The sequence below is a fragment of the Penicillium verhagenii genome (genome assembly GCF_028828195.1).
Source record: "Penicillium verhagenii strain IBT 33310 chromosome Unknown utg000013l_segment0_segment0, whole genome shotgun sequence".
Taxonomy (NCBI): domain Eukaryota; kingdom Fungi; phylum Ascomycota; class Eurotiomycetes; order Eurotiales; family Aspergillaceae; genus Penicillium; species Penicillium verhagenii.
In genome coordinates, this window is record NW_026643177.1 from 731,420 (window position 1) to 755,330 (window position 23,911).

At 48.5% G+C, this 23,911-nt stretch overlaps 9 protein-coding genes across 9 annotated transcripts; 6 read left to right on the plus strand and 3 right to left on the minus strand.

The window, feature by feature from the left end:
* Positions 1-771: 771 nt before the first annotated feature.
* On the plus strand, positions 772-2,722 carry N7466_011533 (endopolyphosphatase; the record flags this gene model as incomplete). The annotated part of the gene is made up of 2 exons (XM_057170922.1): positions 772-940; positions 1,011-2,722. 2 exons carry the CDS (start codon positions 772-774, stop codon positions 2,720-2,722), a joined length of 1,881 nt encoding a protein of 626 aa, XP_057015643.1.
* A 1,852-nt stretch (positions 2,723-4,574) lies between these two features.
* On the plus strand, positions 4,575-5,678 carry erg27 (the record flags this gene model as incomplete). Its single annotated transcript, XM_057170923.1, has 1 exon — positions 4,575-5,678. The coding sequence occupies one exon, from the start codon at positions 4,575-4,577 to the stop codon at positions 5,676-5,678; it is 1,104 nt and encodes a 367-aa protein (XP_057015644.1).
* Positions 5,679-6,909: 1,231 nt separating this feature from the next.
* N7466_011535 (uncharacterized protein) lies at positions 6,910-10,350 on the minus strand (the record flags this gene model as incomplete). Its single annotated transcript, XM_057170924.1, has 4 exons — positions 6,910-7,063; positions 7,142-7,501; positions 7,570-10,050; positions 10,184-10,350. 4 exons carry the CDS (start codon positions 10,348-10,350, stop codon positions 6,910-6,912), a joined length of 3,162 nt encoding a protein of 1,053 aa, XP_057015645.1.
* Positions 10,351-11,072: 722 nt separating this feature from the next.
* Positions 11,073-11,837, plus strand: N7466_011536 (RlpA-like double-psi beta-barrel domain-containing protein; the record flags this gene model as incomplete). The annotated part of the gene is made up of 2 exons (XM_057170925.1): positions 11,073-11,401; positions 11,465-11,837. The coding sequence occupies 2 exons, from the start codon at positions 11,073-11,075 to the stop codon at positions 11,835-11,837; spliced, it is 702 nt and encodes a 233-aa protein (XP_057015646.1).
* Positions 11,838-12,271: 434 nt separating this feature from the next.
* N7466_011537 (uncharacterized protein) lies at positions 12,272-13,083 on the plus strand (the record flags this gene model as incomplete). Its single annotated transcript, XM_057170926.1, has 2 exons — positions 12,272-12,904; positions 13,015-13,083. 2 exons carry the CDS (start codon positions 12,272-12,274, stop codon positions 13,081-13,083), a joined length of 702 nt encoding a protein of 233 aa, XP_057015647.1.
* Positions 13,084-13,218: 135 nt separating this feature from the next.
* N7466_011538 (sugar porter family MFS transporter) lies at positions 13,219-14,915 on the minus strand (the record flags this gene model as incomplete). Its single annotated transcript, XM_057170927.1, has 3 exons — positions 13,219-13,581; positions 13,635-14,773; positions 14,840-14,915. 3 exons carry the CDS (start codon positions 14,913-14,915, stop codon positions 13,219-13,221), a joined length of 1,578 nt encoding a protein of 525 aa, XP_057015648.1.
* A 1,262-nt stretch (positions 14,916-16,177) lies between these two features.
* N7466_011539 (uncharacterized protein) lies at positions 16,178-17,521 on the minus strand (the record flags this gene model as incomplete). The annotated part of the gene is made up of 4 exons (XM_057170928.1): positions 16,178-16,571; positions 16,655-16,772; positions 16,854-17,229; positions 17,345-17,521. 4 exons carry the CDS (start codon positions 17,519-17,521, stop codon positions 16,178-16,180), a joined length of 1,065 nt encoding a protein of 354 aa, XP_057015649.1.
* Positions 17,522-19,519: 1,998 nt separating this feature from the next.
* N7466_011540 (aromatic amino acid ammonia-lyase) lies at positions 19,520-21,676 on the plus strand (the record flags this gene model as incomplete). Its single annotated transcript, XM_057170929.1, has 1 exon — positions 19,520-21,676. One exon carries the CDS (start codon positions 19,520-19,522, stop codon positions 21,674-21,676), a length of 2,157 nt encoding a protein of 718 aa, XP_057015650.1.
* A 248-nt stretch (positions 21,677-21,924) lies between these two features.
* N7466_011541 (cytochrome P450) lies at positions 21,925-23,716 on the plus strand (the record flags this gene model as incomplete). Its single annotated transcript, XM_057170930.1, has 3 exons — positions 21,925-22,044; positions 22,098-22,585; positions 22,639-23,716. 3 exons carry the CDS (start codon positions 21,925-21,927, stop codon positions 23,714-23,716), a joined length of 1,686 nt encoding a protein of 561 aa, XP_057015651.1.
* Positions 23,717-23,911: the final 195 nt, after the last annotated feature.

Sequence of the window (23,911 nt, forward strand, 5' to 3'; positions counted from 1 at the left end):
GATGCCGTGTGCATGTGTGGATAAGTCCCCCGAGGTCGGATGTTTTTAATTGAGAGATAATTTTACAGTTGTCCAAATATAATTGAGTATTTCAAAGGAGTTTGAGATTTGATCTTCCAAATTTTAGTAGCATCTCACAAGAACCCTGCAATCCGGTGTTTAAGCATAAACAGCTCGCGTGCCAGGGCTTAACCTTAAGTTGTTCTTTTTCGCTCTCAGGTAACACAACATGACAAAATGGCAAAAATCGGTTTAAGCCCTTAGATCCAAAGATTGTAGCATACTAAGTGTACTAACTCTCGTAAAATCACCACTAGGCCAAGATAAGTCATAGAGCACGAGAGCTTTTCTGACTTCTCAGCCATTGAGTCCACTCATGACGGAATGAGGTTTAACTCTTGCCAAGGTCCTCAAACACGTGTGGCGAGCACTGGCGACCATTGGACATGAACCCTCACCACGTCGATCCCCCCACAGAACACCCAAAGGATTTGGTACACAGGGTACGCAGTATACTTTATGGGTTTTGGGCATGAAAACTCAGACTTTATAACCTCTCAAACATCCAAATTTCTCCCTAAAAAAAAACAGGTTTTTTTTCAACTGCAAGTTCTCAGTCGACAGGGCTGAAGTGACTAAGCTCGTTCCGGCTGCTTGACCCGCGGAGTGACGTGACCCCTGCCGATAAGATCTGGCCAAGATCTCGCGCGAAAAAAAAAAATAGCAAAATTCTCCGCAACGATCGATGCAAGAAGATCGGTCTGTTCCAAGATGCGGTCATCCGTCTTGCTGCTGAGTCTGTTCGCAGGCGCCATCGGGGCCTCCCCGCTAGAGCAGCAGGTGTTGGGCGATTCCTCTGCTGAAGAAATACACGCGGCGCAGTTGCCGACGGGCGCATCGTCGGCTTCCCCCTTACATGGCCGATTTTTACATGTTACTGGTAAGCCCCAAGTCGTGGGACGACCGCATGGCGAGACTGAGATGTAAATACTAATCGCGACTGCTACTAGATTTCCATCCCGACCGATACTACAAATACCGCAGCGTGAGCAGTGACGATAGCTGCCACCATGGCAAGGGCGACGCGGGATACTTTGGAGCCGGAGGCACCGAGTGCGACTCGCCGCTGTCGCTGATCAACGAGACATTCAACTGGATCGAGCACAACCTTAAGGATGATATTGATTTCGTTATCTGGACGGGAGACTCGGCGCGCCATGATAATGACGAGCGCATGCCGCGAACCGACGACGAGATCTTGGATCTAAACAACTTCATGGCTGAGAAATGGGTGGAGATGTTCGGTGTCCGGAAGAACGATATTGGTGCCAGCGGCGTACCACCCGTCTCTGTCCCCGTTGTGCCCACCTTTGGCAACAACGACATCGCGCCGCACAACATTTTCCTGGATGGTCCGAATGTATGGACTAGACGGTATGCAGACCTGTGGCGCCACTTTATTCCCGAGGATCAGCGCCATAGCTTCGTTGAGGGTGGATGGTTCACTTCCGAAGTCATTCCTGGCAAGCTGTCTGTGATCAGTTTGAACACCATGTACTTCTTCGACTCGAACAGTGCGGTGGATGGATGCGCGGACAAGTCAGAGCCTGGGTATGAACATATGGAGTGGCTGCGCGTGCAGTTGGAGATTCTACGTTCTCGCCACATGAAGGCTATTTTGATCGGCCATGTCCCACCCGCCCACACAAAGGAGAAGACCAGCTGGGACGAGACCTGCTGGCAGAAGTATACCCTATGGGTGAATCGTTATCGTGACGTCGTCGTTGGATCCGCATATGGACATATGAATGTGGATCACTTCATGATGCAGGATAGCCATGACGTGGACTTTGATTTCCTGACTGATAAGACTACCAAGAAACGGGTAGGCATTCAGTCTAAGACCGACTATATCAGTTCACTACGGGCCGAGTGGGCAGACTTCCCATCGCCTCCCGATGGATTCTTTGATGATCTCGACTCAGCAACTGTCGATACGCAAGAGAGTGAGAATGTCGATGCCCAAAAGAAGGGCAAACACGGCAAGAAGCACAAGAAGAAGAAGGAGGAGGAAAAGAAGCGCCAGAAGTTTCTGAAGAAAATCGAAGGCCCCTGGGCTGAGCGATACAGTGCATCCTTGGTTTCGCCTAGTGTGGTGCCAAATTACTTCCCTACGATTCGTGTGGTCGAATACAACATCACCGGGCTAGCCAAGGCGTTTGACGACAATTCTATGGACTCTGCCGCCCTGCCCGAATCCGATGCTAGCCAAGATGACGCCGAGATCCTGAAGAAGAAGAAGAAGGACAAGAAGAAGAAGAAGAAGAAGCCCGACTTCAAGGTGCCCGATGAACCTTCTTCTACTAGCCCACCAGGCCCTGCCTACTCCAACCAAGCTCTGACTTGGCTGAGCTACACCCAATACTTTGCCAACATTACCCAAATTAATGCGGATTATGCCGCTGGCAAAACCGACACTCACATCGACTTTGAAGTCGAGTACAGTACTGGAGATGATGTATATCAGATGAAGGATTTGACGGTGCGGAGCTTCTTCCAGCTGGCTGTGCGCATCGCAGAGCAAGGCGAGGCGGCGGCGTCGGCCACGGATGGGGTGACGATTACCAAAAAAGTGAATAAAGCGTGGCAGGCTTTCCTCTCGCGTGCATTTACCGGGTATCTTGACGTGAATGAATTGAATGACAAGGTGGAACTGGCATGATGTTTTTATGACTCAAGGACTTGCATTGATTGCATAGTGGATTGAAGATCCATGCATTCACGGTGTTCTTATTTTCTTATTTCTAGAGAGTTCAGTGTAGAATAGGCATATTTTTATTATTATTCCTTGTTCCTTTTCCCTTTCCCCTTTTCCATTTTTACCTCATTTTTCCTGTGTTGGGTTCTGTTCAGCTTTGATCTTGTTCATCCCTAATGGCAGGCTGAGCCGACATCATTCTAGCGGTGTACTTGTCCGCTAAGTATCGGTACCCGCGTTACCCTGCGCCCAAACAGATACGGTACTAACATCTAGATCCTCATACATTTCCTCTTGACTGAACAGGAATAACTTGCATAAAATGGACCAGTCATGGACTTGGACCTGTCACATCACTCACATCACTCACATAAATCATTGTGATCTCAACCAACGCAAATCTCCCATCAAGTACCCATCTGTACGGGGGCTGTCAGAGTACATGGGAATACCCCCACCACTAGTACTAAAAAAAAACCACAGTCATGCCACGTTGGCAAAGTTATTTTGTACCTGAACTCATATCCAATCCCAACGCCAAACGCAATTCGTCTAAAGAATTTTAAATTAAATTCGAAGCGAACGGTCCAATTGGACTGAAATCGGGTTTGCATAATCCTGGTGAGCCGCTGCCACGTAGCGCGCCTCAATTTCATTCGACCTAGTCCGTGCATGCAAGACAGCGCATCCTGCAATTTTTAGTCTGCGGAGGCTGGGTTCTTGCCACCATTGGGCATTTCTTTTGCCCCAGCACTGGGAGAGACGAGTCGCTTCATTCTAATCAATCCCACGGCCCAATGGCTGTTGGAGAGAGAAAGTAGAGTCCAGGTACAAAGTACAAAGTACAAAGCAGTGGGAATAGTTACTACGCCAATTGTACGCCAATTGTGCGACTTGTGTCTCGGGGCCAATGCCAATCTCCCTAGCACAGAAACTAGTAACAAATACGAATCATGTACATTACTCGGCCCCATTATTAGCCATTTTATCTCCAGCTTCGTTTTTCTTTTCCCGTGCGTCATATCAAGAGGCTCGGCCCTTGCTTTTAAAGCTTTGCTCTTTCTCTTTCCCTGTTCCCCTTCTCGGGCTGATTGATCACCACTTGACATTTCCGTGCTCCAACTCTTTCCCCGCACGGAAAGTGGTGCGCTGTCAAGAATTGCCTTCAATCCGTTCATTTCAATAATCCCCCTTGCCACACAATGCGTCTGAACTTCTTTCTTCACCAGCTTTCCTTTTTCATCCCCGACCGTGCCTTGCGTTACTAGCGCTTGCTGCATACCCTTCGAATCCCCTTGCCCCCGAGAGAGACCCCGATCGACACTACGACCCTCGATACATAACTACAACATTTAATATTTGTTAATAATATTTTCTCGAAGCGTTACACCAGGAAACTTGCATTGCGGTTTTTTGTCTTGGACTTTTGGAGTTTAGAGATCGTTTCCCATTGGTTCGATTGTGGTACATTTGCGATCCGCACGGCTTCACGGTGGATCTGAACCTTACAGGTCGAACCTGCTCTGTATACACTTGAGGAACGACAGAATTTCAAGTGCTGGAATTGGGGAGGCTGCTCTATCCCACAGATCCCTCGGGTTTGCCGACATCCAATCGGCGCAATTGGCTAGCGTCTTCAGCAACAAGCGCTTGATTGGAGCATGCTGTACGCGCTGCGTTTGAGGTTCGTTTGAAGCTTCGTTTGCACGTTAGCGACATAGGTAAGCTCGTTTCTTTCTCCCCATCTTTATTTCAGCCTCCTTCTTCATCCTCTCTTTTATTGTAACCCCTATTCTATACACCTGCGTCATCAACCATGCCTGCAATCCCTTCTATCACCGCGGACACGGCCATGGCTGACTATATCGACCAGGAGGTCCCCACCTCCGCATCATTGGCTTTATGGATGGCCTCCTCAGAAGTAGACCAGAAGGCCCTGGGCAATTTCGCCGCCGCAATGGCGCTCGAAAGCCCAATCCTATCCACAATGCTATACAAGGTCCTCGGCACATCAGTCATGCTATCAAAGAAGCTCCTCCGAGCTAGACGCCTGCGCCGACTAGATACAACCCGCGAAACAAAGTCGCTGCAGCTCTACCATCACATCATCTGGCTCTCCCGCGAGGGCCTCTTCATATTAGAAGGCTATATCCTCCCAATGGTAGCGCCCTACGTCGAATTGAAAGTCCTATCCTACAAGCTGCGCGCCTCATTCTACCACATCGTCGTCCTCTTCCACAACAGACCCGTCATCCACCCACAAGACTCCCAACCACCCCCCAACATGAAACACGACTCCATCTACGGTCCCGACGCCCTAACAGCCCTCCGCGCCTTCGACTCTCACCACCAATCCCAAAATCAATCCCAAGATCAATTGAGATCTAAAACCCGCCACCCCCCAGGCCTGGAACCACTCCAACCCGTCCAACCCGTCTCTTCGTTCCTCCTCCCCCCACTCGACTACACCGCCACCGCAACAGCCTGCTTCACCCACGCCGCAATGCTAGCCGACAAGCTCCTGCCCGGCTCCCATCCGCTCCGCCTGTCCGTCAAGCTGGAATACGCCGCCTACCTGTACGACTGTCTCCAGGATCCAATCGCCTGTCGCCGTCTCGCAAAACGCGCAATCGCTGATGTATATAACGCGCAGGAAGGCATGGATGACGAGAGCTTCGAGGACGCGGCGGAGATTGTCGGTGTGTTGGGGAAGATGGTGAAGCGGGGCGGGAAGGCCGGGAGTAGTACGGCTGCTAGCAGTGTTTCGAGGGGCGATATGTCGCGGAGCAGAAGTAGTCATTTTGATGCGAGTGTGCCTACGACTGTGTCGCCGGTTCCTGTTACGAAGACTACGCCTAATCCCTCTACGCCTGTTATGGTGCCCGCTGTGCCGAATGTGTCTATGATGAATCCGATTTGATGTTGATGTTGATGCTGATGCCGATGTTGATGCCGATGCTGATGTTTGTATATGATTTTCTACTTTTATGTTCATGTTCCTTATGGCGTTACGATAGAAAAGCCGATCTGAGCCTTGTTTCATTTTTTTAATCATCTAATTTCACTATTTGCCGCCATCGGGCTTATATTGGAAGGCTTCGATGTTTGTCACCACCGTGTTGGAAATACCCTTGAAATCCTGGTTCGACTGTTCTCCGTGCCCTCGGCTTTGACTTGGGTATATCATGTATCACAATTGATGTGCACGCTGCGCTTCCGATATTTCATGCCTCAGAAACATCAATTGAAAGGCCCTTTTTTGCGTCCTAAAGATCTGATTTTGAATACCAAGAATGGTGGATTTCCCTATATTATCCAGAGGGAAAATGTTGGCAAGCGACTTAGCTCTTAACTCAATAATGTCACTAATTAGTATTGATAGACTTGAAGACTAGCACATTTAAAACTTCAAATGTTGAAAACGATCATCAAAGCACTGAATGTAATATTACACGTGCATAGATCAGGTTGGCGAAAGGCCTGGTCAATTTGCTAATGTCAGGCGACCTCTACATAACGAATACTTTCCTCCGTGGCTTTAGGAGAACTTCAAAGCTACCCAGCCAACCTTTGCTGACAAGGAACTGGCGAATGCATTGTGACTCAATAGTGATGTTTTATGAGCTGCATGCGAGTTGAAAATTTTATTAAAGAATTCTTTCGCCTGGAGTCAGCCTTACAGTGACAGGTTATGTACTTAGTAGTTAGAGAGAGTTTGTTTTCGCTGGATGGATTTGTCTGTCCTGCCAGCTACAAGTAATTATTGGGAAGGGTGTTTATTTAGTATACCAGGGGCTCACCTTGTTAGAGACACGCCTTATCCAAATTGAGAACCCTATCAAAAAGCTGTCATCTCTTATCCTGCTTATCTCATCTCTTATCCTGCTTATCTTATCCCTTATCCTATCTCTTATCTCTTATCTCTTATCTCAATTTCCGCGCGCTGCCTAACAAACTACTAGTTAGTATATAACTATTACAATGATAAGCTAGTAGTACTTGGAGACTCGTCAAAGAGGCATATTCTTTTAGTCTTACTAACCTTGGAACAAAGTACAGACTAAGCAGTATTCAACATTGAATGTAGAGGGTATATTCCGTAGAAGCAGAAGCTATGTAAATCGAGTCTATACATGTATTTGGCCAACCACTCAATCTCTCTTGTTGCGGTCAGCTGCCTGTGTTTCATTTACAGAAACTCTAGATGGAGCCCTCGATGTCATTCTAGAATGCGTCATACTGGCATCTGTCGTGCTGACTGTGTGGAAGGAAAAGTCCAATTCCCCAACCAAGCCTCGGACATGCCTAAATGAAAAAAAAAACCATTAGTATCCTGCTATCTCCATGCATTCGCACAATCCTAGAAGGGAAGTTCGAACTCACCACATCAGTCTTTCCACGTCTCCGACTATACAACGAGTGGAGATTTGCAAGACTGCAAACGCGGCGAACCCTGGCTCGGCAATGTGCTTGATGCTCAAGATATCTTTGTCCAGAGCCTCTAGTCGCTTGGAAAAACTATATGGCCGTGGAGTCTTCAGATAAGGGGGTAATGGTTGGCGGTTCGTGATGCTGGCTGACAGAAGACAAAGCAGGGATGTGACTTCGTGGGTAGTCACTTTGGCGGTGCCAACGAGGCGGCGGAAGTCGTGCATCCATACTGATCCTGACTCGTCGTCGTCTTCGTTAAGACGCATCAAGGTGTCGGATGCGTATCCGAGTAAACTGAGATAGCTCACAATGCTATAAGAATGGGGTATGATGTTAGTCAAAGATGCCGTGGGTCGGGATAATATCACCAAAATACGTACTTTTCAACGCAGAGAATGATCGAGTCGTATTGTTCTTTGGGAAACTTTCCACCGATGGGAACCTCCCACGTGAGAAACCCGGAGTACGTCCGCAATCCGGCCAACATGAGCATTTGCTTCGAAAAGACCTTGTGTCGGGCCTTTTCTAACTTGCGGCCCGCGGAGCTTTTAAGCGTCACGTCACCCTCATCACCACGAATGCGAGCAGATAAGGTTTCGTGGATGATGGAGTAATAATTGGCCAACAAGTATAAAGAGGCTCCTAGGCTCTGTCGTAGTACCGAGTGCTCGGAAATCGGATAAGGGAAGAACGTCCATATGAACGCCACGAAAATACCTCCGCTCACTGCGGCCAGACGATATGGAGCGAGCTCATAAATAGGATAGTAGGCCTGTCCATTGGAAGTTGCAACCGCCTCCCCGACCTTGCGGACCGAGAGCTCGTATCCAATAATCATGGTTGTCGTGACGACACTGATCAAGCCAACGATGCGGAATCTGAATAGTTTGATTGGTACGTAGAAACCAAGCGAAACAAAAATGAATAAAAAGACGATAATTCCTGGTGTCTTTTGGTCAGGAATGTACCAGATCAACAGACTGACAACCATGGCGATGGTGGTACCGGCGATTCGAAGCACAAAGCTGAAGATACTTTGTCCCGATGTAGGTGACATGCTTAAATTGACCATGATCATGGCCCACACCAGTCGCTGCTTGGTAAAGAATTCCTGTGTGCCATGCAAGAAAGCAATGACTGCAATGGTCATTGTCGCACAAGCAACCCGAAATCCATAGGAAGATTCAAAGGAGCGCAGAAAACGTGGGACAACTCGGATCCGGTCTCCAATCTTTTGGAATGTGTTTGACGGAGGCAGATGCTCGGGGTCTTTGCGATGCCGGTATGCTTCTCCAAGTTCAAGAGAAGTGCTTTGAGTGTGGATATCGCCCAAGTGATCATCTTCGTGGTGATCGGGGGCACTCAAAAAGGTCTTGGCCCATTTCCAACTACGCTTAAACCCAGGAATGATGAGCCGAGTACGTGATAGCTTTCCTTTCGCAGCGACGCCATCGGCATATTGGACAAATCCGAGAACAGTCTGGCCCGTGGAGTACAGGAGTTGCTCCATGTAGAGGAAAAGGTACAGCTGGCGCCGACTGCGGTCCTGGTGTGAGGCGGAGGCATCGAAGAAATCACCCTTCAGACTATCAACAGGCGGGTGATCAAAAAAGTCTGGAGGCAATGTAATTCCCTTTTCTTCGGCCCATGTTTGCAAGGCAATTTTCTTGGCACTTCGGAACTCGCTGAGCTTTTGTTCAAAGTGCTCCGCAAATCCCTTGTCGCCTGGTGCTGTGTTACCAGCAGTAGCCTCCACGTCCTTTTCATCCTCTGTAGGGTCCTCGGTCATTGTATTTGCCACTACCACATTTTTTGGGCGCTTGGCCAAGTGGAGAACATAGGAAGTATGCAGCAATCCCTCATCGATCGTCTGGATCATAGTTGCAAAAGGGTCATGCACTGCTCTCATAATGTCGTTCCAATCTCGAACAACCTGTTCACGAACATGGTCAGGAATGGGTTCGGCGTTCGTATCGATAGGCTCGTTCCACCGGTTGTAGTCTGACAGTCTTTGGAAAATGTCGACAACAAAGCTCAATCCCACAACAGGAACCATGATCTGGCGAAGATGACGGAAAATAAGCTGGATATCATCTGGCCCCAGCTTTCCAAGCGCAAATTCTCTTTTGGCAAAGGTGAGATCGCCGTGAAGCTTCGCATGGATATCAGTAATGCCCCGGATCGCACCACGAATGGCTTCCGCCTCGGGGCTGTACACCTTGCCCTTCTTTCCCCATTTCTCTTGCGAGGAGTCATACGTCTCTGCTCGACCAAACATATCATCTTCCTCCAATGTCTGAAAGTATGCAGCGTGAGCGTTCAAAGCCCCCCGGAGGCTTCCAATATAGCCGCCCATTTGCTTGAAGACCGCCTTTCTCGAAGTCATGGGGAAAACAAAAAGCGATACTCCACTTGACAGGGCCAATCCGCTAAGGAATGTCTTCAGCAGCTTCAACACGAGCGTTATCGAAGAAGCTATGGTGGTTTCCTGTGGCGCATAGATGGACGTGACGTTGGCGAAGATCGAGTAGAGAACCACAGGGAATTGGAACTGCGGATATTTGGCGCGGAATGTATGAGCCAGCCAAATTTGAAAGAACAGCCAAACAGCACTGACTGCCGAAGCCGATGAATTGTAGGCGGAGGGGGTACCCGTCTCAGTGTGTTGCCGTGCCTTGACGCTGGAGTACATGGTCAACAAGGCAAAGCAGGCCGCTATACAGACGGCGAAAACGTCAAAGATCATCATCTGAATAAACTTGGCGCGGGGCATAATAGCGAATCCCAAAATTGATACGATCGCTATAAGGTAGCCGAGTGTAGTATACTCATCTGCCACATCTGAAGCCTGGTAGCTAATTCTATTGTCAGTTGCGGAACCAATTAGGAAGTGGGTCCACTTACATGGAAACAGCAATTGCCGGAGCCAATCCGCCCCTAGATTCCAATTAGCCATCTCGTTCCTGGAGCAAAAGTCCAAAATTCATATCGTACTTCATCATTAGTATAAGGGTTTGCTTGTCCAATCCCAGTTTTTGCCATGCTTTCTTCATCTTGCTCCCGAAATTTGACTTCTCTTTCTTAGTGGCTTGGGTATCGCGACGAGATAATGTCTCTTCTACCGAGGCAGCGGACTGCCTGGTATTAGTGCGAGACGCCATGGTTGTAGCTAGGGCGATGCGCCCGTGTCAACTTTGCGACAATCAACTTTTCGATCGAGTGAGTGCAGTCTGAGCCATGTATATCGTATGGAATGCTATTCCCGCGTGTGTGTCAAGCGTCAAGACACGGTCGCATAGCCCAGAAGTTGTGGGAAAGGAGGAAATATGAGGGGGAGGAATTTATTCCGTTGCGATCCACGTTTTCCTTGTGGGGCCGAGCCCCAATGATGTTGCGGGGGAAATCATCAATGGGTGCAATTGGAATCTTAGGTACGATCGTATAACGGTCATGCATGTTTTTTTTCAACGTTGATTATGCATGTATTGGGAAGTGGCGAATACGAAATCTCTGACTCAAACTATGTAAATGTCAAAGGGAAAAAAAGACGAAAGAAAAGTGGAAAATAGTTCAGCCAATAGATTGACACTTATATTGTTCTTATCGCAATCGTTTGTCCAACTGGCGTTTCATCCGATTCTAAATCAACCGGCGCTAACAAGAGCCCCTGAGAAAAACCCTGGAAAAACCCTTAATAAACAAGCTTCTTTCCCCTCTCCACTTTGAAGTCGTTTGGGGCCTCACCTGCAAGGCGCATTGTCTAGGATATCCCAATACCCAGCCACGACCGTTATGAATCACTCGCAAGAAACGAACCCCGACGGAACACCAAGACACGATTTCCACTGACACCCCATCGCTAAATACCATAAAAATCATAATAATGTCCGACGATACATCTACCGCACAAGATGCGACCAGCACAAAGGCTTCAATTCCCAAGCGCAAACCAGTCCCAGTCCCAGCCCCAGTCCCAGTCACATCTGCGACCGCTGATGCCGAAGCGGCGCAAGCGACAGCAACACCGCAACTGACCGACACAAAAGAGGTTGTCGGAGATCAAAAGCAAAAATGGCCCTTCGTCGCACCAGTAATAGCCTGGTGGACGTCTCAAAAACGATCGCGAAAACTCCTTGTCATCGGCGCTATCGTTGCTACCGTCCTAATCGCGTTAATAATCGGCCTCGCCGTTGGACTCACAGTCGGTAAAAAGTGAGTTATTTGAACCTGGACAACACAAAGGAAACAAACAGCATCATACTGACCCCCATAAAGCAAAAAATCCAACCTTCCCTTACCGACCTCCAACGGGGGCCCATACTCCGGAGACCTGACATACTATGACCCTGGCCTTGGGGCGTGCGGTGATACCAATACAGAGTCTGAAATGATCTGCGCAGTCTCACATATCATTTTCGATGCGGCTTCGACGAGCTCAAATCCCAACGACAATCCCCTATGTGGACTGAAGATTCGGATTCGCCGTGACGGGGCGAGCGTGGATGTTAAAGTCGTGGACCGGTGCGTTGGGTGTGCGGAGACAGATCTTGACGTTACTGAGGCGGCTTTTGAGAAAGTCGCTAGCATCCCGTTGGGGAGAGTAACGATGGAATGGGCGTGGCTAGAAACATCCCCCGTTGACGCTTAATAAAATATTCGAACTTGACAAGTGACAAATGACAAGTGACCATCTACTACAAATGGAAAGTGCACAGATAAACTCCAAGTGACTCAGCCATACAAGATTCCAGATCGCTCGCCTTCCAGGGTTCAGGTTAGTATGCATAGGTAGTTAAATGCTCAACCTTGAACGCTGATTCGTGAATACCCCAGAATAACGTTCATCGTTTTCTTTTTTAGCAAGTTTCCGATCGCACAAGGCTGTAAATGCCATGCTTGGCCCCCGATCGGATGATCAGCTGCCCTGCTTACGGTTCAATGTTACCCATGGCTCAGTCCCCCAATGACATATAACTACCCCCGCACATCCCATACATTCCAATCAACACGTTCCAACATTCAAATGAATTTAACCAAACCACGCAACATTTAAAAACCCCAGACTTAAGAATAACTAGCATCATGACGATGCGATCGAGACACGTCCAAAGCCCCCATAGCCCCATCGGCCTCCGCAGTGAGCACATAGCCGAGTTCGAAAGACTCCTCTGGATCCAACCAAAATACGATCCCCACTCCGCAGATGAATTCCAAATAAAATATGACAGCGACGACTCCACCCTCATAGCCGTGACAGGCACAAAATACCAAAGCGGCCGACGCGTCCGCGAGTTCCGTGACGCGTCGGGCCTACCCATGTTCGAAGCACAGGCTGAACGATCACTATGGAAGAAGAAGCCCTGGCGCATCAGATTACCGGGGAGTACTGAGAGCGACGGCGAAGACCTGGCCAAATTAAAGCGCAAAGGGCTGCAGAGTAATTTTGACTTGACCTTTCGAAATGCCCTTGCTGAAGATGCGAAGACCGACAGTGAGAGAATGGTGACGCTGGAGGTGCGGAGTGCTAATGCGGGATTTGGAACGTTTGGCATTTGGGCTGCGGGGCGTAAGGTCGCTGATGTGCGGCAGAGTGTGACGAGGAATAGGACTGTGTCCAGTTCGTTGTCGATGGGGGCAACTTGGAAAGGAGCTTATTCTCAGCCGACGAGGTCCATTATGGAGATATTGGTGGCTGATGGGTTTGACTTTTGTCTGGTGAGTTTTGCAAATGATCTTTTTTTTTTGTCGCTTCGGTCGACTGATGGGTGTCATGTATTGCATAGGCTTCACTTTGTGCGATCATAATTTGTGATTCATATTTCAAGCCTACGCCGCCTTCTCATGCTGAGATTCGGGATTTGGAAAAACGTCTTAATCCAAAGATGGTATCATAAGGTGGTTGATATTGGCGTGGTATATACGCATTGATTCATTATAATCTTAACATCTATCTCATACTATCCCAAGCACTGCTCTCATAAGCATGGCAGATAACTAGGCAAAGTGGATGGGGTTAGCCCTGGGAGCATTTATTTCGCTTCCAAATGGACCTGGCCTTCTTCCTTGGGGTCCACCATTTCGTGCTCCTCCACATGCTCGGAGTGGGAGAAGTCACTCTTGTGGAGTGTCTGCTCCACATCTGCGCGCCGCTGCTTCTCGTCGACATTGCCGAAAATAAGATCCATATCCTCCAGACTGCGACCCTTGGTCTCCTTGAGGAAGATAGCGACAAAGATGCCCATGGCGGTACAGAAGATGGCGAACATGAGGAAAGTCCTCCAGCCGATCTTGTTAATGGCACGAGGAGTGACCTCGGTGATGACAAAGTTGAAAAGCCACTGGGTGGCTGCGCCGAGACCGACACCGTATGAACGCAGGCGGGTGGGGAAAATCTAGCGCAAAGGTCAGTGGGAATATTAACAATTGATAACATGGCAGATCTTACCTCGCCCAGGTACACCCAGGGTGTGGGACCCCATGAGAAAGAATATCCAATAACATAAAGGTAAATCATCGCGACCATGGCGGTAGAAGCTGGGGAGACGCCGCTTGCATCGGGGTTGGGAGGGTTAGTGGCCAAGACAGCTCCAATAATGAACATCATGGCAGCCATCCATGCAGCACCACCGATCATACTGTTCTTGCGACCCCATCGGTCAATTCCAATGAACAAGAAGATGGCTGTCGCGACAACCTTGACAGTACCATAGATACCGGTAGCAAAGAGCGACGAATTGGTCGAGCTAACACCAATTGACTCGAAGATCTGAGGCGCATAGTATCCGATACTGTTTGTTCCGGAGAACTGCTGCCAGAACATGATGACAAACGCCAAGAAGAAGCGGTACCGGTTGCTCTTCTCCAAGCACTCCTTCCAGGTAACGCCCTCGGTAGCGAGCGACTCCTCCTCCATCGCAGTGAAAATCTCCGCAATCTCCCTCTGCACCTCCTCGCTGTCCTCCGGCTCGTTGCGAATGTACGCCAAAGAGGTCAGCGCCTCATCCTGCCGCCCTTGCTTCATCAGCCAGCGAGGAGATTCCTTCAGGAAGAACAATCCCACAAGCATGAGTCCACCGGGGACAAGCTGAATGGCCACGGGAATGCGCCACTGCCGGGTGCTCTCGGGGATGTGCAAGGCAACACCATAATCCAGCCAGTAGGCGAACGTGCTACCGATGACCAGGAACTCCTGGAACATACCGGCAATGCGACCTCTGTATTTGGCTGGACAGTTCTCGCTGACGAAAACGGGGGTGATACTCGACATGCCGCCGATACCGAGACCGGCAATCACACGACCTCCGTAGATGACGCCGATTTCATGATGGGCGCCGACCTGGATGGCGGCACCGACCAGGAAGATCAAACAAAAGATCATGAGCGAGTATCGACGACCAATACGGTCATTGATGTATGCGGCGAAGATGGAACCGAAGAAACATCCTGCTGTCAGGAGACTGACGACGTTAGATGAGACTTGGGCGTTTTTGTCCGAGGCGAAGCCAGATGATGAGACTGGAAGACCGAAGTCCTTCTTGAAGCTGTCCATCGCTAGGACGGAGCTCATTACACCCGTGTCATATCCTGGATTGGTCATGCGTTAGTCTTGCACTTGATGTGAAACGGATTGACGTGGGACGGGGGACGAACCAAAGAGCAGGGAGCCTAGGTAGGCGACTGCTGTGAGGATATACACGCGGTAGTTCTTCAATGCACGAGGTGCCATTGTGTTGGTGTTGGTGAGGAAGCCTCACTGAGAAAACCGCTGTAAAAAATAGAAAAAAAAAAGTCTTGGAATGAAAAATAAAATTTGGTGATAAACGGCCGGCCGTATACGAGTTCCCCGGAAACTGAGAAATAAAAAAAAGAAGGGGCCCCGGATGGAGTCTTTTTATACACCATCTAGCAATCCACCTCCACAATGGAACGAGTGGGCCATGAAAAACATCGGTGGACACATTCGGCTATTGATTATCATCACCATCATCATCGTTGGAGTGTAACCTCTGCCACCACTCCCCCAGACCCGTGCAGACAGGGCTTGTGGCGCGAATAGAATGAGGTTAGACAGACAAAATGGGGCCACATTGGGGAAAACATGGCGGGGGCGGCCGCGGGGTTGAGAGTGGTGGAGAAACCGGGTTGGCCTATGGCCAATTTTTCCGTCAATCTTAGGGGTCCCATGGCTTGTTTAGCGCATGGAATGAGGCCGCGCTATCGGCAATTTTGATTGGCTTAAATCGGATAACACCGCACAGTCCCTCGGCTGCCAAGAAGCTTAAAATGCCGCTCGATCATTGGTGGAAGTTCTATCTGATTTGTCCGTTGGTCCACTTTATGAGCTTTTATCTGGCGCCATGAGTCCATATATCAGGAGAGGCTCGCTTTATCTTTTAAGAATCTTGTCCCCACGGGGAAGCGCGTTGAAAATGGTTCACGTCATCTGGGGGAGTATGCTTGATGCTTCAGAATGTTGATACTTGCATATACGGATCGTCAATCTTGCTCTCCACCCTCGCTTTTTTCCAAATGCCGTCGGCGACAGATCTCAATTGCCGACTGTCACTGACCCTTGATTCTGCAACTTTAACAGTCACGAAATAACCCACTGTGTGTGTTCCTGGTTCTTGGCAATCGGGTAGCTCGGCAAATTTGATCAAGCTTCAGCGTGTTGTGCTCGCAGTTTGAAGTCTAAATTGGCTATATATGAGGATCAGACCCGACGGGAAATGAGAAAAGACGACAGAAAGTGAGACATTGCAAGATCCGGCAATGGAAGATGGGATATCTACGAGAAGGCGCTATAAGGAGAGGAGTTGAATGAAGCTTTCAGTGCCGACAAGATACTCGATTGAGCCGACAACAAACTTGGCACAAGCCCGCAGGGGACGGACCGAATTACGAACTTCCGAGCTTTTACCAATGATTCGCTACATCGTACCGTTCTGAAAATCAAATATTATGAAAAAAAGTCATAAGAGATGAATCTCAAACACAAATTATAACAGATTCTCTTGAGTATCCCGAGTCGTGTATATCATCATGACCATCGCTGTGAAAAGCATCATTGCTCGCATGAGCTTCAGAAACAGCCATGATCCGTGTCCCGTCCATTGAAGATTCACGCTTTCTGGTCCGAGCTGTGTGCATACTCGAGCCGACCGCGTAAGGAGAGCTTAGCTCATGAGTATTCCAGCTTGCAGGTTGACTCTTCGTTGAGCGTAATAATGACCGAAGAAACGGCACCGAAGCCGTAATTATAACAAGATATGTCTCAATGTACAGCCAGCGATCGTAGTCGACTGTGGCAATTGTCGGGTCAATATCGTAGGATGCGAGGACGCGTGTCTGGACCGTTCGGATGATAGCGGCGACCATTGCACTGCACCAAATCAAAGCGCGTTAGTTTCAATTGGTCAGACTGCGGCTTGATCAACTAGTGCGAGTCCACAGATCGTCACTCACAAAATGCCTAGCCCAAGCAAAGTGACCAATCCCAGCTTCACTTTTAACTTCAAGTTCAAGGTCCAGAATACGCAGGTTGAAAAGACAGCAAGATAGAGATCGGTTGCTGAATTGAAGGCTATTGCGTGAATGGTGAAAATGTTAGTATTGAATCATTAAGATCAGCGTAGTCGTTGGAAATTATTCTCTTAGTACTAACCTCCTTGGAAGTATCCATAGTAAGCCTGCACTCGCGTGTTCCAACATTTCGATTTGTCCGAATGTTCCCAAATAGCTGATGCATGGCCAGGGCATTGCACAAACAATATGATGATAAACATCGAATTTACTACCAGCTGCATCGCCACAAGTCCCCAAAAGACCACTCTGTGCCAGTGTCTTGAAACGAGTATTCCGATGACAAAAACGATGAACGAAACCCGGCCTAATGCCCCGCCTGCCAGCGCAAATGTTTGTGCAAGGTAGTCAAACATGATGACAGTTGGGACAATGGAAGTGTCAATATCGTCTACCCGTTGTCCAAACCCATGCTTGATGCCGAGGGTGGTCATGATAGATCCGACCGTCGCTAAACACTGTGACATAGTAACCACAGACGTCAATTTGGAACAAAACAATACTTCCTTCCATTCTTTGCGCGCGATGGAATCTTCCTAGTTGATAACAGGGAAAAAAGAAATGTATGCTAACCAGTGCAAAGCCCATGAGTATATCATCCGGCCCAAACTTCGCAACTCGCAATTTCGCAATGAATCTCAGAAGCACCACGAGAATAGCAACGGCTGTAAGACCCCATACATCCCTCAAAAGCTGAGGTCCAGAATCATAAGGCGAATCCGCTTTTGATCCTCTGCTCAGAAGAGACATGATTGGACTAATGGCGGTACTTTTCCTGGCACTGTCTCATTGTAGGATAAACGACTGTCATCAGGGCATGTCATTTAATTGTTCATGGATATCCGAGTTATATGGTTGATGCCCTATCAATTGCCCAAGTGGTTATCAAGATTGAAAAGGGGAAGATTATATTCATCGGAGATCTCCATTTCGGAATTCCAAGGATCGGATCTTTTTGAAATGGTCAGCCAGTGATGAACCAAGCCTGGTTGAATAGAGTTGTCGGAGGTCACCGTCGGGTGGCGGATCCTGAGGCACGCGATAATGATAAGACTCAGGGCTGCGAACTCACCAAACCTGAATGCGGATTAATGCGGGCGGATTAGGGACCGTGATAATGGCCGTGATAGATGATTGGCCCCCGCGAAGAATTTGATACCGGTTCGTGTGAAATGTTTGCTTTTTCCAGCTTGCTCTCAAACTTGTTGCTGCATATATGATATACCTATATCTAGAAGGCTAAATTTACTATTACTTGGAGTTTATATAGGCGGCGCGCGATTTAAAGTTGAGCAAATTTGCTAAATTTGCTATGACTTGGAGTTTATATCCTAGGCTGCGCGCGGTTTAAAGTTGAGCACATTCTTTAAGGTTGTTTGCTTCTTCAAAGACGTTTGCTTTTTTAGGAATGTTTGCTGTATAAGCGTATTCTAGAAGTGGTTCCAAAAAAAGGTAGACTTCTAGAATACTACTAGTATTAAATTTAACAAGGCGTCTAGATTGATAGAGGCTGTGCGCGATTCAAAGTTGAGCAAATTTCCAACCTGGGAAGTGGTTCCAAAAGAAGGTATACTTCTACGGCTGTTTTTTAAGTATACACGCGTGACGCGCGAGTCGCGACGCAGGTGATCGGGAAGACTTCGACATCTACTAGCGCCTAAATCAAAGGCGCTCGAAGCCGGCCTGGCTATGCTTATGTGAGGAAAGCACTAGATATCTTCAGACGAATCATAGCCTTCGAACATTTGACAAACATCTCAGCACTGTAGATGTAAGATCAGTTGCTGTGAACCTTGGAAAATTTGTGAAGCAACGCATATTATGGCGGCTTCAGATAATAAGCGACAGGAAACTGTCGCGAAAGAAAACCTGGGAATACTGAATAGTCATCAATTTCTATGTGCCGTAGAATTGTCGTAATTTGTTTTGTTTGCTTAAATTACACGCGCATACCCCATACAATATACTAGTAGTAACTACTAGTACACAGTAAAACTTTCCAATTCAACAAATACAAGGAATGCGACATGTGACTGTCACTGTTTGGCTTGTTTAGTCTGTTTAGTCTGTTTAGTCTGTTTGCAATGCCGACCATCGAATCTCGACAGATCGGAACTTCAAAGCTACAACTCACAAGTATTCAATGTTTGAATATTCCCTCATTCCCTTTCTATGAGGGGTTTTCCAGTGTGTTGCGCATCTACTAAGCATGTGTTCTCGTACTATGCACCTATGCTACCCTCGCTTACATGTGCATATGGCGTATCTACTAGTAAGAGTGTTTGCGGCTGGTCATTGGATCAATCACAGTGGTGTTGTGGCCAATTTAGAAATCTACAAGGAGTACATTTTACGGATCTATGAGGAACTGGTTTTCTACCACCAGTAGCACCATGTATCTCCAGGAGCCTGGAGTCCTTCTAACCATTGCCATTTGACAAGCCAACAATGGTTTGACATGGGGATGAACGGTTAGCAGCGGGGAATTTGGACGTATCATCTTGATTTTTGTTTTCCTTTTTTTCTTGGCCCTGTGGCTTTTCGTGTAATCATTTAATCTGGGGCTTACAGCGGGGGTACACGGATCTGAGGAGCTGAAATACTCAGAGCATTCCATCAACTGCTCAACCACCGCCGGGAAACAAAGGTACGCGGATATAAGGTTTCTCTGTCCCTAGGAAACAAAACACACAACCAGAAACTCTCTCCGACTTACCCACCACCCCTTTCTCCATATATTCTCCCATAATGACCGGAACCAACATGACCCCCCATGCCGCAGCAACACTTCGCATATGGAAAGAACTGCAGGAATTGAAGGGCCAAACCAAGACAATTGTCCTAGATGGAAACAACCTTGATATTGCGTCCATCATTGCAGTTGCCCGCCATGGCATCAAGCCTACGATCAGTACGGACGAACATCTCGCTCACCGACTTGACCTCAGCGTCAAAACCCTCGAAAATTATCTCGCACACGAATACGTGGTATATGGGGTGAACACTGGTTTCGGAGGGAGCGCCGACACCAGGACTAGTGATGTCCTTGATCTACAGATCCATCTTCTGCAGCATACCCAGAGCGCGATCATCACCGCAGCGGACAAAGACCCGGCCAGCAATTCGGAACGCGAGCCCTCCCACGTCATGCCCCCCGCCTGGGTTCGCGGTGCAATAGTCGCCCGAGCTAACCAGAACCTCCGAGGCCATAGTGCAGTGCGATTGAGCGTGCTCCAGAGCTTGGTGGATTTGTTGCATCACGGAATAACCCCTATGGTCCCGCTCAGAGGAACGATATCTGCATCTGGAGATCTGATGCCCATGTCTTATATCGCTGGAGCCGTTGCGGGCAATCCGGATGTTTTCGTGCAGGTCGGCAAAGGCAAAGATGCCAGAATTATACCTGCGTCGGAAGCTTTGAAAGAGAGTGGGCTATCACCTTCTGGACTAGGCCCCAAAGAAGCGCTCGGTCTCATCAATGGCACTGCTCCTTCTGTAGCTGTGGCCAGTTTGGTACTCTACGACGCGCAACAACTTGCACTGCTCGCCCAGATGCTCACGGCATTTGCGGCAGAGTGCATGGGTGGAAATGTTGAATGGGCGCAGCCTTTTATTCACGCTATACGCCCACACACTGGTCAGATCGAGGCAGCTAGCAACATCCGTCGGTTCTTGAACGGCTCCAAGTTCGTCGATGGTCTGGAGTCGAGGAAAAGAACCGGGGAAGGGCTTTGGCAGGATCGGTACTCCACACGAACCGCCCCACAGTGGATCGGGCCGTACCTAGAGGACCTCCTTCTCGCCCAACATCAGCTCGAGGTCGAACTCAATTCTACATCCGACAATCCCCTCATAAATCCTACAGAACAAGGTGATGGAGAGGTTTACTCGGGCGGAAACTTCCAGGCTGTCGTCATCACTTCTGCTATGGACAAGACACGCCTGGCTCTTCAAATGATCGGCCGTATGCTTTGGTCACAAGTCACAGAGATCATCGCTCCGAATACAAACAATGGCCTCGAGGCTAATCTCAACTCAAGCGATCACGAGAACTACACCATGAAAGGTATCGATGTCAACATGTCGGCTTACATGTCTGAACTGGCAGCTTTGGCGCATCCTGTTTCTGCTCACGTCATGTCTGCCGAGATGCATAACCAGGGTATAAACTCGCTGGCTCTGATTTCAGCCCGGCGTACCATGGAAGCCGCAGACTTGGTCGCGCACATGAGTGCTTGTCATATCTACGTGTCGTGTCAGGCTGTTGAAATGCGCGCAAACCATGTCCGGTTTCTTTCCGCATTCCACGATCGATTGAAGAGCCTCGCACCAGATGGAGCGATGTTTGATCTGGGCTTAGATGGGTGTCAAATCGAGAATCTTGCCCATTCTCTGCGTCCTTTAATCGAGTCAACATGGTATCATTGGAATTCCAACACCTGGAAAGATCGTATTCCACACGTTGTCGATGCTGTGGTGTCGCCTGTCACTGATTTCCTGGTCAACAACGAACATGATTGTTCAGTGTCGATGCTTGCTGCTTTCAAAAAGCGATTTCAAACAATCCTTCAAGAGAAAGCCGATGCCCTGTTTTATCCCAGTCCGACGATTGCCCCTGCAGAGGTGGCTACCCAGCTGGGTGACGGATCCGCTCAACTATATACTTGGGTCCGTTCGAAGCTCAATATACCCTTGCACTGCGGTCTCAAAGATGATCCATTGTATAACGCCAGACAAGGCCTTCCTACGGATGACAAGAAAACAATTGGTAGTAGAGTGAGTGGTATTTATGAAAGCCTGATGCGCGGTGAGATGATGGATATGGTTCTGAGTGCTTTGGATGCCGGTCGGAGCCATCCTGATGTGTGCTTTTCATGCCTGACGCCAAAGACCAAAGATTTCTAGAATTTTAGAACATCAAAGAGCATTATGAATTTTATAGGAAAAACTCTTCTTCAAAATCAAAATGATAAAATGAAATGACTTTTTCTTTGTCTCAATTCCCCGACAGCTGCTAATCCCTGCCCCCACGTGACACTCTTGATTACACTGGGCTCAAAGCTTCCCCCAATCTTAACCTCTCCTGGTCTCAAGTGCTTCAACATTTTACCCATTCCTTGGCTTGGAGCAAAATACTCCCCTTGTCACCGATCATGGTTTTTTCCCACACCCTCTTCACGCTTAGCGTGCCTCTATTGACGACAATTGGGTATGTTGTGTACTGCGGATATCAAAACCGCTGCAAAATCAACAAGCTTCGCAAGCAGGGAATCGTAAGTTGCAGCTTCGAGTAGAAGTATCACAATCGATACTGATTATTTTTTAGCCGATGCCAAAATGGAACTGGGTGACTGGCCATCTTCTCGTGCTTCAAAAATACGTCGACCGCCTACCGGCCGATGCCTTTGTCCAACTTGCCATGCAAGACCTCGCCTTGGAATACAAAGATACAGAAATCTTCCTTATGGACTTCTGGCCAATCTACCCTCCATTCTTTATCGTTTTCGATCCCGATGCTGCAGTGCAGATCTCAACGAAACATGTTCTTCCAAAGCTTGATCTGCACCTCGCAATGATGAAGCCTATTGTCGGCGGACCTAATCTGCACTCCATGAGTGGTCAAGAATGGAAGGAGTGGCGAGCAGTTTTCAATCCAGGATTCAGTAATAGCAGTATGATGGATCTCATGCCTGCTGTCGTGGACTCTGTGGAGGTCTTTTGCGACATTCTGAGGGAAAAGGCTGGGTCGGGGATTCTGCGACTTGATGATTTGACGACTAGCCTCACAATGGAGATCATCCTCAAAGTAACCCTGTGAGTACACTTATATTTTCTATCTTGTAGCTATCTTTTAACGGTGCATCTAGCGACATGGATTCCGGTCATCAACGCTCCCAGCACAAGCTTGCCCATGCGCTGCATGTAATAACGGCATGGCATTCCTTCTGGGACCCTCGCATTCTGCTCAATCCGCTCCGACCATTTTTTCAAAACTACTACAGCCGGGTTGTAGAGAACTGCATAAAGGATGAGCTACACCAGCGATTTACAGAGATCCAACAGGAGAAGAAGTCACCACAGTCGTCGCAATCTGGCCCGAATCGTGCGAAATCAGTCATTGCACTAGCCCTTGAAGCTTACCTTGCCGACTCAACCCTCAAAAAAGGCTCCGACAGCACTGACGAACTAGACGAGCATTTCGCCAAGTATGCTAGCTACCAGATCCGCCTCTTTCTCTTCGCTGGAAACGATACCACTTCTAGTACCATAGTTTACACCTACTACATGCTCTCTAAGCACCCCGATGTGTTGACGCAAATGCGCCAAGAACATGATCGCGTCTTCGGATACGATCTGTCCACCACCGGGCTCCTCCTCAAATCCAAGCCCGCTCTATTGAATCAGTGTCCTTACACTCTCGCCGTCATCAAAGAGACTCTCCGGCTATTCGCACCCGCCTCGACCGCCCGTGGGGGAGGCAAAGGGCTTACACTCACCGACCGACACGGAAACGTCTATCCATTAGATGACATCGGTGCGAATATTCTCCACCCGTCAGTCCACTACAACCCGCGAATTTGGCCCCGAGCAGAGGAATTTTTACCCGAGCGCTGGCTTGTCGATCCGGACCACGAGCTCTACCCCAACCCAGCTGCGTGGCGGCCCTTCGAACAAGGTCCCCGAAATTGCATTGGCCAAACACTAGTCTACAATGAGATGCGGACTGTTCTTGTAATGACGGCGCGGGAATTCGATATCTCGCCAGCCTATGACGAGTGGGATGCGATGAACCTGCAAAATCAAAGTTCGATCGCTAAGCTTAGTCGCTGGGTTGGTCTAACTAAAGAAACCCCGAAGACTGTACATGGGGAGAGGGCTTACCAGACTGAAAAAGCTGGCACACATCCAGCTGATGGGTACCCCTGTCGAGTTACATTGCATTAGTTAGAACGGTTGGTTTTGTGTAGCACTGCATTACATCAAGTTATTGAAGTAGCGACACCAATGCATGTATATTACCACAAGTGCTCAAGTAGTGTAGGGGGGAACTCATGTCTTGCTAAGAAATTGAGGAGTCGGAGTTCTAAAATAAGCAAATTAAATTCAATGAAGGCAAAGCGTACCAGCCCAGGGGATAAT